The sequence below is a fragment of the Vanessa atalanta genome, chromosome 1 (assembly GCF_905147765.1).
Source record: "Vanessa atalanta chromosome 1, ilVanAtal1.2, whole genome shotgun sequence".
NCBI classification, from domain to species: Eukaryota; Metazoa; Arthropoda; class Insecta; order Lepidoptera; family Nymphalidae; genus Vanessa; species Vanessa atalanta.
Window position 1 is genome coordinate 6,738,439 of NC_061871.1, and position 16,275 is coordinate 6,754,713.

The window sequence follows — 16,275 nt, forward strand, 5'->3', positions numbered from 1 at the left end:
ATTAAAATGCCATTATTTCCAGTTATATTATTATTTAATTCATTAATTATTTGTATCATTTATGATCTACGTGACAAATATACTACTTGCTACTTAATAACTATTAATACTTTTATTAATATAAATCATGACAATATGATTGTGTATTACTTTATATGTTGCTTTTTTTGTTTTTCAGTAAAATGCTGATTGAGGCTCTATTGTACTTCTTAGTTTTAATTAAAATAAACCTACTTTTAAAGCAGTTTAGTGTATTTTATTTAAAATTTTTGCATGCATTTCTGCTAGTACTTGCAGAATGATATGCATTTTGTACAAAATGTCTTTATATCCAACGTTTACAGCTTATTTGTCATAAGACAATACAAACCGCTATGTGCTGTATTTTAAATCTGTAATATCTTCAAAAATATTAATTTAAATTACATGCTGTAACTTCCATATTGATCTATATTCATTTAATGCCCAATGTATTTATGGTACGTAATTTGATAAGAATTAATGCTGTATTGCTTAAAATCGCTTCGTAAATAAGTCAACATTTCTTGTAAAAAGGAAAGGATACTTACGCGAACTTTTTTGTATACGTTTTTGATGTGTACAATACTGTAATACATTATTTTGATCTATATGATAGGTTTCATACAGCATTTACAATGTAAACGCAAAAAAAGTGTATTTATGACACCATATTAGACTTCTCTAAAATTATCAGTGTTTCTCTACTGTTATTATGCATGTATTATACATAAAAAGCCTTCTCTTGAATCACTCTCTCTATAAAAAAAACGCATCAAAATCCGTTGCGTAATTTTAAAGGTCTATAAGCATAAATACTATGTAGTGCGTATTACAAGTAGGGATTTGTTGTCTTTACAGAAAAGCTTAAAACAAATACAGTTAATATTTGTTTTGGACTATTTTTAACACATTTGTGGCTTTATGTAATAAGTTTTGTGTCTGTATTATTTAATGAATAATGCAGCTTAAAATATGTTGTCTCTTCTGGCAGCACAGTTTTTAGTTTTCAACTTCATTCAGACATTTCAAACTTCAAACATTAAATAAAATATAACGTCTTATAGTTTAGATAAGTTCAAGATAAGTTGCTTCAATACTTGAAAGCAATAACCTAACACATATATACTAGTTATAATCAATAAGATATCGCGATAACAATAATATAATTTGAAAGAAAGACGATAACGCAGAATATGTCGGTAACAGATCATGCGACGAATAACAAAAAAGTTATTAATACTTTTTGGGGGGTTAATATTGATTGGTTTTTATTGTGAATTTCTTATATATTATGTAGTCACTATACAGGTACGATTTTTTTAAATGGTATATATCTAAATGTCACCAACACAAAATGTAGAGACCCATGTCCTGTTTTTATATCCGAATTTAAAAAATATATTACAGTGCAGTTGGCCTCGCCTAGATACAAGGCACGGTGAGAACGAAGTTTTAAAAGCGTTTATTCTAGCGGACACTCATTTACTAGGACCTTACAGGGGTCATTGGTTAGATAAATGGAGAAGAGAATGGCAGATGCACCAGGCATTTCAAGCAATCATAAGATTACACAAACCTGACATTGTTTTTATTTTAGGTAACTAGTCACTTTATTCTCAAATAAATACCCATGATTATGAAATTTATTTATGTATGACTTAATAATTTAGAAGTTTCTTGTATATTTACCTATTGTTAAGTTATTCTATCTTTGCAAGTAATTTACATCACAGTATAATTGAAATTACAGTTTTTATTACTCTTAATTTACAGGAGATCTTTTCGATGAAGGAGAATGGACTGATAACAAGCAATTTAATAATTATGTCTCTAGATTCTTTGATCTATTTTCATTACCAAATAGTATTAAAATGTATGTTGTTGTTGGAAATCATGATATTGGATTCCATCATCGGTATGTTCTGAACATAGGTATTTTAATTTTTTTTAATTTAAGTCATATATATCAGATGATTAAATGCATATTATAACATTTCTAAAACAAATACTGCAACTTTTTTTTTAGGGAACAATATTGCCAACATAATTTAATAATATAAAAACCTTAATACAATAATTATCTTGCTTATTAGTTAGTGGCCATTGTCTAAGGCTGCAGATTCTCAGGCCCCTGGTTCAAATCCTGGGTCTGGCCAATAAAAAAAACCTCTTGTGTGTTTCTGCCAAGACATTCTCATTAGCAACTGAACTCTTTCTAGCCATGTTAGATCATCATTTCATCAGTGGTGCTATTAGGGTTAGTGCATAGCACTTGTTGCTCAAAAATTTTGCTGAGATTTGATATCAAATCAAATAAATAAATTATAAATCAGTATTATGCAGTAGCATAAAACTCTATAATACTGATTTATTGACTGAAACATTTATCAATCCTCAACAAATATTTGATAGCAACAGTTGCTATGCTCTAACCGTAATAGCCTGACTGATGAGATTAAGGAAATATTGAGTGAGCTAGACAGAATGACTACCCTGGCAAAATCAGCAGGAAGATACCATTGTTTGATTACCAATAATTTCCTGGACAGTTTGATATTATTAATTTACTATTACAGAATAAGAAGAGGATTTGCTCAAAGATTTTCAAAACTTTTAAAGGCCCCGTCTGTTCAACATATAGCAATTAAAAACAACCACTTTGTACTATTAAATTCAATGGCTCTAGAGGGTGATTCTTGTAATTTATGTACTGAAGCCAGAAAACAGATAGAAAATGTTTCAGGTAATGAAAATATATCAAATACTTGGTGGTATTCGCTTTATAACAAGCATTCAATTCTATGTAGTTATTTGATTGACAATTAAAGTATTGATTGTTTCTTTTTTAAAATATGTTGCTCATCTCAATTTATTTATCTAGAAATAGACTGTATAAGGCTGTTTTAATTTACAAATCAAATTTTGAAATACTAAAATATTATCTAACCAAAACAGATTACTTTTATGAATTGGCATCAATTATATAGATTCTAAAAACTGTTCATCATTAACTACATTGAAGTTTCGTCCAATGAAATAAAGAGTAGAAATAAAAAAAACTTCAGATTTACATACTGCATGTGATTACTTATGCACTTTACTACTTATATCCATTTTTATTTTACTTTCATAGTTCCGATTACAACTGCGCAGACATTCAAAATGTCATTTTTTCACAAATCCATAATGTATGTACATTATGTTAATATTGTGTACAATAAATTATCTTAGATTGCAACCAATGATGCCTTATAAACTCAAGGTCAAGTCATTAATGTTTTCATCATTGTTAATGAAAAATATATTACTTTTTCAGATACATTATTTAAATGCTCAAAAAATTCTATGTACTGTGTCAATTCAGAAGGTACATTTAATTACAGTCAACCTATTATGATGCAGGTATGTTATATAAAGACTATGCAGGCTGGAATGCTTAAACTTTACCTATCAACAGGGCGGATCTACCATTTTTGGGCTTCAGCCCAGGGACCCATGGATTCAAGGGGGCCCCAGCTAAGTCAAGTTAAAAGTAGACGATAATGCGAAAGAATCCAAAACTTTATTAAATTAAACAGATCATATGGTTTTCAAAATCAAACCCATTCATTTAATTTAATTTAAGTCTATGTTCAGATATGTCTTAGGTGGGTAAGTAGTGTTAGCCCAGGGCTCCCTAAAATAACGGTGCGGCCCTGCCTATCAACAAATTCAATATTACAAATAGTATTAAAGTTTTATACTTTTTAAGTTAATAATTAACTCTCTAGGTTTTAATAACATTTTAAACGAAATTCCATTAATATTGAGTTATTGTAATATTATCTATATCATTTAAAATGCCCGATAACTGATTTTTGTAATTACTGCTAATTTATTTTTAATAACAATACTATGCTGATCTATACTGATGTTTCAATTGATTAAGGATGCTCAAGCGACACTTTTATCCACCTAACGTGCATACATCAACTACAAATACGGCTGACCGCTTGGCCTATAGACCGAGTAACCGAATTTGGAAATGCAACGCTTCTAGACGCCCCAAACTAGACTTATACTGGACTGAATACCGTGACCAATTAAGGTCGCTTAAATCGAACTTACTTTTAAAATAAAATGATTAGTTCATGTCAATAAAATAGCTACAATCATTATCGCGAGACACCCCCTATTTATCTGCTATAAATCTCTGTGTATCATGTATTCTTTTCTTATTTTTAACATTAAGTTAAAATTCTTGTGTAAAATGTTGCGATTATTATAAGGTTAATTCAGATAATTTTCTTGTTCTTTTTAATTCTATATTTTGACGGCAAAAATGTGTCGTATTCTGTTCTTTCTTCACGTGGAATAATTGATGTAAGTTGCTAAATTAGATTATTTCATGCTCTGTATTTATTTTGTACTTTTCAGCACTTTCCTCTTTACAGGGTCTCTGATGCTGTTTGCACAGAACCTGATGCCCCACCGCTACCAGAACGAAACAAATTGTTTCGATTAAAAATTGACGCATTATCGTTAGAAGCAACAAAATACCTGATCAAAAAAATTAGGCCTAGAGCAGCATTTGGTGGGCACACTCATCATGGGTGTTTAATTGATCATTATTATGAGGATATTGGTGGAATCCGATTTTTGGAATATTCAGTGCCATCATTTTCATGGAGAAATAGACCCGATCCAAAATATATTTTGGTAAAGTAATATGTGTTTGTCATTTTATGCACTTATAATTAGATGTCTAACAATATTAAAATAAATATTATTGTGGCATTGAGCTTGAGGCATGATAACATATTTTGTTTCAGGCTAAAATAGCGCCTGATGCGTATGAAGTCGAGAAATGCGGTCTTCCAAGAGAAACAACAATCATCCTCACTGCTATAATAATGATTTGTGTTTTAATTCGATATTTGTTAAGAACAAGATTACTAGGCAGGGGATTGTTATGAATAAAAATATGTTTTTAACCTCAAGGATTATATTTCACAATAAATATGTTTTGACAAGATCGAGCACTTATTACACTGTACATTTAAAATGGAACAATAAAAAAAAACCTGTGTTTAAAAGTTTGAAACATGAAATAAATAACAGATTTATAATATTTGTACATAGAGTCACTCTAAGATACTGTTCCATCTTACAAACATAGCACATACCATCCAACGTTTGAGTGAAAAATTGTCATGATACTGATTCACTCAATTATCACAAAAATACTAACATAATTTTAGGATTTAGCTGTTACAATAAATATTTGTAAAAAAATTATAACTAATAAAGTAAAATTAGAGGTAGATAAAACATATTAGAGATTCATTAAATTACTTAAAATAATGAATACTGATAATGGTAATGCAACCTCGAAATAAAAGAACACCAGTATTTAAAATGTAGTTAGCAATCTCAGTATTGCTACGGGTATAATACAAGCAGTTAAGTACTCCGTTTAGTATTTACAAACATAAAATGTATTTTTTTTACATTTCCTCCTTAATTCGAGCACCTAATACTTATTACTAAAATCAGTCTATAACTCTTTAAATGAGTTATCTCAGTAACACCTATTCTTCATTTTCTAATGAGCATTGATACAATTAATAATATTAGAATGTTATTGTGTTGAAAGCAAGTATATAATTTTGTTGTTGTCAAAAAGTAAGGCACTGTACAATTTGTTTCAAGTGAGATATACTTCACATTGTCACCTTCATTACACTTAGTTCTATAAAATTTCATTTGATACTTTAAAGAGCCTATTTGTCTAGTCTATTAGTTGCTCAATGACGAATGCCATTATATTATTCAAAAAAATTTGATACCGACTATGCTAAGCATGGAATGATAAATAAGTAATCCTAATGCATCCCTCAATAATCAAATAGTCTATATGAGTTCACATTTAATTAAAAGCTATTCAGTTTCCTCCCCCGAAAAATATATTTCGTTTTTCAATACAGTCTTGGTAACCACAATTCCTTTCCATTCCTTTTTCCGTCTTATAATTAAAGTAGGACAAAGTCGAATATCGACGATGTCCATACTCGAATTCTATAAAAATATGATCTGCAGCACCCTCGGCTGCTTTGTGGAGTGTTGTTTGGCGGCTAAGTCGTGGGAGCGGGAACGGGAGTTGAGGTTGTGAGGAGGTCGCGCATGTCGCGCCGGCTGCGTCTGCTTCTGATGGTAGCCCGTGTGTGCGTGCCGCGCCGACGAACATATGACAGCGTGCAAGTACCGGTCATATCTGCACAAGTTCGAGTCGCCACCGCATGCTAAATCTAAGTAGCCATTGTTGGATGATTCTGGTTTCACTTTTTGATAAGAAGTTAATGGCTTGTCGCTCACAGTGTACGACCTATTTCTGAGTTTTTGATATTTATTTGCGATTTCTTCCTCGTTAACAACAGGATCAGGATAGGACTTTCTGGAAAAAAATAAATTTAGAATTTATACGAGTACGAAAAAATATAAATAATTTCTATCACAAATTATGTTGATGATATTTATAAGGATAATAAGTGAATAATAGAAATATAGAAAAGAATGCCAACCTAGATGCTTGAAAGCTCAGATGATTTTTCTCCATATTAGCCTGTATGATTTCAAGTAGTTCTCGACGTTGCAAGCTCCCAGATCTTTTTTTTGCGTGCTTTCGGTCTCGAGCTTCTCTTCGTGCATGGCGGTGGTACCTTTGTCTTAATACTGGTGCAGGTCTTTGTGGAGGTTGACGATCCCCTGAACATGATGATTTAGAGGAAACGTCATCGTCGTTAGATAGTCTATCTTGATGTTCATCCTCACTGTTCTCAGCACATTCCACTGGTGTTGCTGTGTTTGCATTGGCCGGCTCTTCTCGTTTATGCCGTCTCCGTCCATCCCTTCTTTCTCTATGGCTACGTGTTCGCCCGTCTTCCGGAACAACCGTTAAACGCACTTGTATCGTTTTGGATCCATAATGCGGAACCGTGACCGATTTTCCTATCGACTCATATATTGTCGACACTATACCGGCTATATCCTGTCGACAAAAATTTCGTCAATTGAATAAGTACTTTATAATTTGTAAATATAGTCTAATATAGCTATTATATAAAAACTTACATCTTTTGTCATTCGCCCGTGTCCGTCGAGGTCATAAAGGGTGAACGAGAACTGCAACGGTTGCTGTTTGGATGATTCTGAATGTTTTAATTCTACATCACATGTTAATTCCTGAAACAAAAAAAATAATATAGGGTTAACTTTTTTTTTTTTTTAATTTACTGATAAGATGACGGAAGGTATTGAGGGTTAAAATCGTGAGTTCATAATGAGGTATCCGCATTCAGCTAACGGAGATAACTAGTGGCGCCGAACAAACGCGCGTGTCCGGCGGCGAGGACAAGCGTTCTTATCTCAAACTTTAAAAGGAAACTAGTCGCGCCTTTACGATCAGTGAGATATTATAAGACAAAGCATGCCGCTTGCCCGGAGACTGATACGACACAAATAGATGAATCATCTCATTATTCAATAAATTGCTAACTTAGATAGCGTAGTCAACTCATGAATGATAAACACTACATACAGTCATCTCAATAACATCGTGTATGTTAATTATTACGTAAGTAATAAATAGTAAACATTCTTAAATAATACTATGTATAATATAAATATAAATGAAAGGTTTGAGAAATTACCTCAAATCTTAATCTAGGCTGCTTATCATCTGCGTTATCTGCAGGCTTTTCCGTCGGTGGTAATCTTTTAGAAAAGTGTTCAGATTTCCGAGCGGGTATGGGTGGCGGCGTAGTAGGTTGCAATAGAGCTCTTGCCTCACTGGGTAGAAGGTCTGGCGGCGCGGAACATTGTGATGCCGCGCGGCCTACTAATTCTTCTGTGTCAGTTCGCTCGCCGTCAGTACCAACTGCAAAATTATAAAAAAAAAATAAACATAAGTCTTATACTATCGAAAATAAAACATCATCAAAAATATATTGTTATGGCCCACTTATAGTATATAATATTGTTACAATAGTACAATGTTTTCATTTTGTTTACAGGATACTTACAACAAAAAATAACTATACACATTTTATACCTAATTATGTAAGTAATACTATTCTGGTTCTAAGTTGAAGCATCGGCATTTTACAAATTTTTTGTTTGTATTCAATTAAGAAAAATAAATTATATCAGGTGGTACATATTATAATCACATAAATAAAATATAAATTATAAACAGAACCGTTAATGTGAAATAATTTCATAGTACGATGACATTAAATGATGTACTCACTTGTACGTATTTTAGACAGGTATAAAAAGCATAACTACATATTATCAGAAATTGAGGAACGATCGGCGAAATTCAAAAGATTTTTGTATAAAGCAAGCGGTCCCAGCCGGGTGCAGTAAAGGGGCTCGCAGGGCGGGCTTAGACTTATTTCTCGGAAGGCTCGAGAGATCGGCATGGGCCTAATGCTTTAAAGCTCTACCTTCGACGGCCCACATCTGCCGTTAATTTTATTCTATATAAAAAAAGTTCTAAGAATTTTATCAATTTTGAAATTATTTTATACTGTATCTGTATTATTACATACAAATTCAGAATAAATTAATTTCAATTACATTAGCTTTCTAACATTCTAAATGCCATATTATATATTATAGAAATATCATTAGTTTATACAGGTTTCAATATCGTGTTCATAATCTAAGTCCTTTCCAATGTTTTTTTAATGGAATAACAAAACGATATAAATTCAAAGAGAAAATCATCTGGCCGAGTACTTTACAGAAACGATGGAATTAGAAAACTATTTTACCGAGAATAAGTTATCTCTGAATTTCATTCTGCTGATAAGTCGAAATATCTATTTTTATTTTGTATTCAAATGAAAAATTTAGCTAAACTTATAATTACTAGTATGGCCAATTATATAATTAATAACATGTTATTAAACATATTGAAATCAATATAAAAGTGTTCCTTCTGTAAGTTGAGTATGAATTTTTCATTGCATAAAAGGCGTATGTGTGAATATGGTACAGGATAGGCTAGCCAGACGAATATAGCGGCAGCAACGTCGGGGCTTAGTTCGGTACTGATTGTACTTAATTACTTTTATTAAGATCTCGCTTATTATACTTAAAGCTAATAAAGCTCAATTGTTATTATTTAAAAAAAAATATTTTATAAATATCAATATCATCCATATTATGTAACATAGAAATAATTCTTTAAAAAAATATGCCACAGAGCAGTGTATGCCGAGCTGGCTTTCTAATTTTGTTTTAAGGCATGCCATGTATGCATATACAGAGAAGACGATATTTAATTTTGGTAAGACTTTACAAAATTAATAAATTATTTAAAATTAGAAATACTACCAATGTACTTTTTTTTAACGTGGATTTAACAAGGCTCTCTGGCTTTCGTATCAGTAGACGTATAATCATCAAAGTTAAATGTCAATTACAAATGACCACATAGTCCGTGAGCAACAAACGCGTTCACCATATTCATGCCCTCATTACTGTCATTACGCTCTTGCGCTAGCGGCAATGATTTTAAAACTAGTCTAGAAATAAATATATCTATTAAAAAAATTATCATTTTTATGTTTACTTCCTAATTCTAATATCACAAAATTTATTTTGTGATTCATTCTTTTTTTTTAATAGCCGATATACAGTTCTCTGAAAAAACATGGATGGTTTTCAAGGCAACCGGCTTCAAGTTCAAAATCACTATTCACTAATATAAAACAATATGAGCCGCATACGAAGGGTACGTTAAATTATGCGACAAAAGCTCTACATCTCCAAAAAAGTTCTTTGTATCCGCCGCTTACTATAAATTGTAGCGGGCTATGCGTACTATTCACTCGAAAGAAGAGCTTAAAGCTCGGAGCGGGGAATTCTTTGATGTCAAATAAAAGGTATCATTGTCTCCGCTTCGGCGAGTGCTTTCAACTTTTCTCTTTGAAGTTAATCAAATGAGCGACGCGGCTTAGTTTGCATTTAAAATTATATTTATATTACAAACTTTGCTTTACGCCTGATGTGCGTAGATCGTTATGAAACAAAAATGCTCGTATCTTCTTCTAATTGAAGTGTTCAGTTTATGTATACTTCGAAACTAAATAGAACAAGATCAAAGAGATCTCCCTTTACTTTGAAGTAGTATCAAATAGATAGTTGTCTTCATAGCAGAAGTATTTTTAACTGATATTTAGTAAGGTATTATTAGTACCTACTACGAAATGAACAATGAGCAAACATTCTACCAATCTATAGTGCATAGAGTAAAATAATTAATTTGACGTCTACTAAATGTATTATAATATAAAGACTATTAACTTTAATTCTGATTCTGACTATAGTGTATTTTGCCGCTTTCTCATCCCGAATTGTTTATGCTGCAGCTTAACCTCTAATATAATCTCAACTACAATAAATACCTTGTATTTATGGCTTAAAAATATGGCATGTTCATTTTGGATAGGGGAAATGTTAAACATTTTTATTGAAATAAACTAGAAAATTATAATTTTAAACCTCATTAATGTGCTTTGTTTGATAGTCTATAATTTTCATCACTAAGCAATAAAAATAACCTTAATTTCAGTAATTGGGTAGGTATTAAGCCTAGATTAAAAGATTTTTTTAGTTTTCACATTATTATTTCTATAAAAAGTAATCAAATATAGACAGAAAAGATTCATATTTAATTTATTATGTACATAAAACAATCAATATATATCTAGTCCTGTAAATTGCAAACGTATTTTTTGTTTGATTTGTTTTGAAATTAATTTACGATCATTGTTATGATATAAAAATTTGGTTATTAGCTTAAAACGATTGGGTATTGTTATATTTTAATCTCGTACGCCAGTTCTTAGAAACAGATGTTCCCCCAAGCTAAGGTACTATTCAGGCCCTTTGACGGCGTGTTACGTCGTTGCATCGTGTATATTTTGATTTTTACTTACTACTAAATTTCTTATATCCATTTCTAAACTTGTTGCGCCACCACTTGACAAAGTGGTGCGCCATGGGGGCGTCTGCGGCGGGTGCCGAAGCTCTCAACGTTTCGTAGCACGTCATGCGCTGCGCTCACGCACGCATCACGTACACTTCAAAAGCGCCGCTAGTTTCTTATTCCAAAAAGAATCTTAGCTCACTATCACTACAATCATTCACAACACTGAACAAAATATTTTGTTTGGTAAAACGCGTACGGACCTCGTGACCCAGTTGTCCGCGTGAATATCGAACGCCACGAGTAAGCGTACAACCGTCCCCTGTACGTATCATTGAGTGACTGACTGATGGATCATGGATGGAAGAAGGGAGAAGGCAAGCGCGGGTAGGGCGGCGGGCGCGGTGCGGTAGCTATGGTAGGGTTGTCACTTGTAGTGCTTCACAAGTTTATTATGATTTGTGATAGTGTTTTAAGACTTATCGGGCATAAGGAATCTAACTTCAAGCATAGTTGTAAATAAATATCAACAATAAAGAAAATAGTGTATGGTGTGAAAAATCGATTTAAATGATCACTATATAGAGTTTTACTTTCTTTATATTTGCATAGGGTTCTATATATTACCTAAAATTTTGTGAGCAATTAGTAAACATTATAGGCCGGTAACGTATAAATCAAATTTTTTACCTAAAATCACACGCATAAATTTGATCAACGGTAATTTATAGGTGAGCTTACAAAAGGTAAAAAATACAATCAAGTTTGCATATTTAGTTAATATGTACAAATAAAAAACTTTTCAATTTAATATTCGTACATCCTTATTTTTAAGAGAAGAAAATATTTATTTACGTTTAAGCGCCAAACGTTAAATTAATCAATTTTAAGACTATAATAAAATTTATAGGTAAATATGGATTACATATGCTTAAGCATGAAACTTAAGTTGGTAGTTGTATCTGAATGTCCTGTATTTTTATTAGAGACAAGACACAATAAAATGTTGGAATTATAGTATAGATGAAATATTCAAATATTGCTTTTGAAGGCAACTCCTAACCTGGATTTACTTTTTATTTTTCATTACATATCTAATTTTAAGTTGGTACTTTATTCTAAAGGTCCACTTAATACAATTATGATATACCTAGTACATGACGTGGTGACACTAAAATATAATCTGCGCTTTACGCCGTACAATATAAAAAATAAATGTTTAATATACGTAACAAAATGAGTAGTGTAGTACATATTAAGTACTTATTTAAAATCATGATTATGATTAAATAAGAATGAGTAACTTACAAAGTCAAATATTTGATTTGAAAACAACGATGACTCAAAGAATGTTGGCTACTTTAATCCGTTTACAAAATCAGAAGCTGCCTTAGAGTTTTTTTGTTGTTCTACAAAAATAGGATTATTCGGAATATTTTTTTATTTTACATCATTTGCGCAGAAAAAAATAATATATGTTTATGAAATCGTTACGTTTGTTTTTTTATGAATCTATAATCAATAAGTACAAACTTCTTCCAAATTCAAATAAAACATTTGTTTGTTTTAAATTTTGTAATTTTCAAAAAAAAGCTATATATTGTACCGAATAACGTAATAACAAACAGTTATTAAGTGTTTATTAATATCTACTATTTAATAAAAATAATAATATAGCAGGCCAACATCCTACTATTACGACTAGGTAAATTGTAAAATTATATTTATGACCTATAAATATTACTTTATCAATCTATGATACGATACTTAGTTCTTTATAAGCAAAACAACAAACATTTTTCTTTAACTGTTTTCTACACGAACTTTATTGTAGGCCAAAGAAAGTAGTAAATGTGTTTACTGTTTAGGGCAAAGATAGAGGAAGGTGCACGCACATACTATGGGCCCGCTACGCTGGCAGCCTCCAAGCGGTCGACGACCCTTACCCACCGATTACAAAAAAGATAATTGTAAGTAGATAGATACCTACTTACTCACTATGAAAGTTTAGTGTGTGGAGTAACCATAAGAATAAAAACCTAAAACATTTTTAACGAATTTTATCAATTTTAAAAGTAATTTTTTAACCATTTAGGTAGTATATAAAATATGAAACGAACCACCGCAACGCATAGATTCAGGTAGCTCCTGTCTTATTTGCGCTCAAGTGAGAAAACACATTTACTAAATAAACTTAACAAATCTAAGTCTCTGACTAATAATTTCCTCAAACAAACCCAGTGTAAGATAGAACAAAAATGTATATTAATGCAATTAGAGTTACGTTTGCTGTTTGTAGTATTTTGTTTGAAATCAAATTCGAAACCTCCTTTTACATTTATTTGTTAAAGGTACAAATTGTGTTAATAAATATTAATTTAATAATGTATATTTACATTACAATATAAGACAACCTATTTGTATATATATTTTGTGCAATTTGCAAATATAATCTTTATTATAAATAAAGAAATAGGGCAACGATACAAATTTTAAGTTTGAAATTTCGATCAGCTATGTGCTCTAGTTATCTAATTCACCGAAGTACATTTCGAAAGATGAAACTATTATGAGCGATTAAAATATTATGTTCATATAGATACTGTTTGTACGCATGCTGAAGTAGATATTATGATGGGCAGCGTCAAACGTATAGGTATACTTCAGATCAGAGTAAGATCGCGGGCGCCGCCGCGCGCCGGCCGGCAACGTTACGCTCGGCTTGGAATTAGAATTTTACGATCTCTTCGTGTTAGGTTTATTGTCGACGATTTATCTGCGACCGAGATGAGGTCGTATTCCAAAAATGACTTACTAACAAACACTATTTTATATCCCTAATAAAATTTTTTTGGAAGACAACATTGAACAATATAACCCAGCGCTTTCTGTGTTCAAATTATTATTAATTGTTAGTAAATATGCGTTGTATTCATAGGTACCTATCCAATTTTGTACGAATGTTATTAACATTATTTTAGTTTTATAGGCTTAAAATATTATTGATATTTTAATAGCACGTATTTAACAAATGAGAATAAATGTATATAATCTTACTCGGATATTTTATAGGTATTTTTTCCAGATATTGAACAATAAAACATTAAATTTTACTAAAGAACAAAGAAACAATGAGCATTACTGACAAATAAATCTTTAATAAACTGTAAAGGGTTAGGAACACAAAAATGTGTTAAAATTATTCAAACGATTCAACCTGGGTGGCATTTTTGAGGTTCGAGTAATGACGTTGTTGGTTGCCAGACGGTGTATTATGTAGGTAATCGATAAACATCGGTACCTACTCAGTTTTCTACAAAACGCAACAACGTGAGCTATTGTAATCGGAGCTGCCATTTACATTGCTGTTTCATCACTTTAAATGGACCTTCTCCGAAGGTCCAATTCACAATCGATCGATATTAGAGAATTGCTTTTATTATTTCTACGTAGGTTATTCTAGTTATTTAATTTTTACTTGTCATGGTGTTGTGTTAGGTATGTTTGGTATATTTTGAAATTCACTCAGTAATACTTTATCGAATGTACGTACCCGTTCATATTTAGAAATAGTCGCTCTTGAAGTTTCAAATTCGTTCAAGTTCATATCAATCAATGAAATAAATAGATAACGCTTTATAGTCATCGGCCCTCATTATGATTCCCTGCGTCTGGGTATCCGGAAATACACAGACATCGTACACAGATAATATAAAGACATAACGACAAATGCTTATATTCATAATAAATATTTATTTTGAGTGGGAATAGAAACCACGACTTCTGTCAAATGTATCCATCGTACCTAGATCTTTGCGGCATTATGTCGAGTTTGCACATAGTATTGGTTTATTAACCTCATATTCTTAATATATAATTTGTAAATGACTGGCTGTAATAGAATGCACAGCCTAAGCCGGTGTTTCTAACTCAATTAAATTTAATACAGGAATTTCTTTCAAACGTCATATTTTTCCTCTTAAATAAATCCCACCCCAGGGGGTTTAATTGGGGATAAAAGTTTTTATGGATGTTCGTCATTGAACGCGTTTATGTTAAGCTTTGTTCTAATTATTTAAATATTGTAACCAATTTATTTAATATTTGCTACTTTCATGTTATTTCGTTACGTTATTATTGAGTGCATTTGTTACATCTTACACAGTATAAGCTTTAAAAGATGGCGCCAATTAGTTAATATTTGGTACAGAGTAATTTATAAACCTATCGGGCACACGGCTCGTAGGTATGTATATGTATAATAATTTAGATGGTGAACAAATCTGTGAAATGGTGAAAACTCTGTCGAATGTTTATCATTATAATATTCTATCATGTATAATATGTTTATCTATTTGAAGGTCATTTTTGGTTAATTATTTATAATTTTAACATCATAATTTTAAAATATATTAAGTATTCTACTAAATTAATAATTATGTATACTATAAAAAAAACTGAGCTTGTTAACTTTAGGTTAAATGACAAATGCGAGTCTATCGCGAATCTACGTACCGACCTATTCATAAGATTGCGAAGGTCAAAGATTAAGGACTATGATAAGACGCTTTCAATTGTTTTGATACAAAATGCTCAATGAAAATTTTAATATTTACCTACATTTATCTAATCTTTCTTTACGTACAAAAAATGCCGTAATAAATGAAGAAAATTATATAAGGTTTGTGAATTAGAAAAAAAAAATGATGTAAATATGTCCGCGAGTGGGCATTGCCCACGCAGGCGAAGTGGAGCGACCGCAGCTGGCGGCTCGCCAGCTAACTGAATAGCAGAAATAAAACCCCACTATCAACATTCCAGATCATTTGAAACGATTATCTTTTTGTTTTGAATACTTACGTAAAATCATAGAACTCAGTTCACACCATAAATACTGAAAGTTATTAAGCACATTACATTCACTGGCAAATCTCGTTTTCTAGTTTATCTTTAGAAAGTATTTAACGTTTGCTGCGAGCGATATGGAATTTACGCCAGTCTTAGAATAAACCATGTAACAATTTAATTTCGAATTTATAAGTATTCGAACAAAAATATTTTCAAGAGATTGCCCAGTAATTCCACTTATTAATTCACATTAACATATTAGCTTAGAATAATATTTTATTTATTACTAGCGACCCGCCCCGGCTTCGCACGGGTGCAATGCTGATACTAATTATACTACAGAATATCTTACAACGTTCACAGTTTTTCAGTCATTACAATACAAATTACGATATCACTTCCGAAACCTCTAAAATTATCAGTATTTC

General features: G+C 31.4%; 2 protein-coding genes across 2 annotated transcripts; one reads left to right on the plus strand and one right to left on the minus strand.

The window, feature by feature from the left end:
- The first annotated feature begins 1,064 nt into the window (after nucleotides 1–1,064).
- LOC125065465 (metallophosphoesterase 1 homolog) lies at nucleotides 1,065–5,017 on the plus strand. The gene is made up of 7 exons (XM_047673053.1): nucleotides 1,065–1,329; nucleotides 1,429–1,618; nucleotides 1,795–1,936; nucleotides 2,598–2,764; nucleotides 3,338–3,423; nucleotides 4,438–4,719; nucleotides 4,833–5,017. The coding sequence occupies exons 1-7, from the start codon at nucleotides 1,231–1,233 to the stop codon at nucleotides 4,974–4,976; spliced, it is 1,110 nt and encodes a 369-aa protein (XP_047529009.1). The 5' UTR covers nucleotides 1,065–1,230; the 3' UTR covers nucleotides 4,977–5,017.
- Nucleotides 5,018–5,481: 464 nt separating this feature from the next.
- Nucleotides 5,482–11,328, minus strand: LOC125065458 (protein naked cuticle homolog). The gene is made up of 5 exons (XM_047673041.1): nucleotides 11,010–11,328; nucleotides 7,710–7,936; nucleotides 7,132–7,242; nucleotides 6,582–7,048; nucleotides 5,482–6,454 (listed from the first exon to the last, which is right to left on the minus strand). Exons 1-5 carry the CDS (start codon nucleotides 11,122–11,124, stop codon nucleotides 6,079–6,081), a joined length of 1,296 nt encoding a protein of 431 aa, XP_047528997.1. The 5' UTR covers nucleotides 11,125–11,328; the 3' UTR covers nucleotides 5,482–6,078.
- Between the last annotated feature and the right edge of the window lie 4,947 nt (nucleotides 11,329–16,275).

Coding starts and splice junctions, on each gene's coding strand:
- LOC125065465 (XM_047673053.1), top strand. CDS start 1,231: ATGCGACGAATAACAAAAAAGTTATTAATACTTTTTGGGGGGTTAATA. Junction 1,330..1,428: donor ATTATGTAGTCACTATACAG/GTACGATTTTTT, acceptor AATATATTACAG/TGCAGTTGGCCTCGCCTAGA. Junction 1,937..2,597: donor GATATTGGATTCCATCATCG/GTATGTTCTGAA, acceptor TTACTATTACAG/AATAAGAAGAGGATTTGCTC.
- LOC125065458 (XM_047673041.1), bottom strand. CDS start 11,124: ATGACGTGCTACGAAACGTTGAGAGCTTCGGCACCCGCCGCAGACGCC. Junction 7,937..11,009: donor TGGATATAAGAAATTTAGTA/GTAAGTAAAAAT, acceptor ATAATTTTGCAG/TTGGTACTGACGGCGAGCGA. Junction 7,049..7,131: donor ACGGGCGAATGACAAAAGAT/GTAAGTTTTTAT, acceptor TTTTGTCGACAG/GATATAGCCGGTATAGTGTC.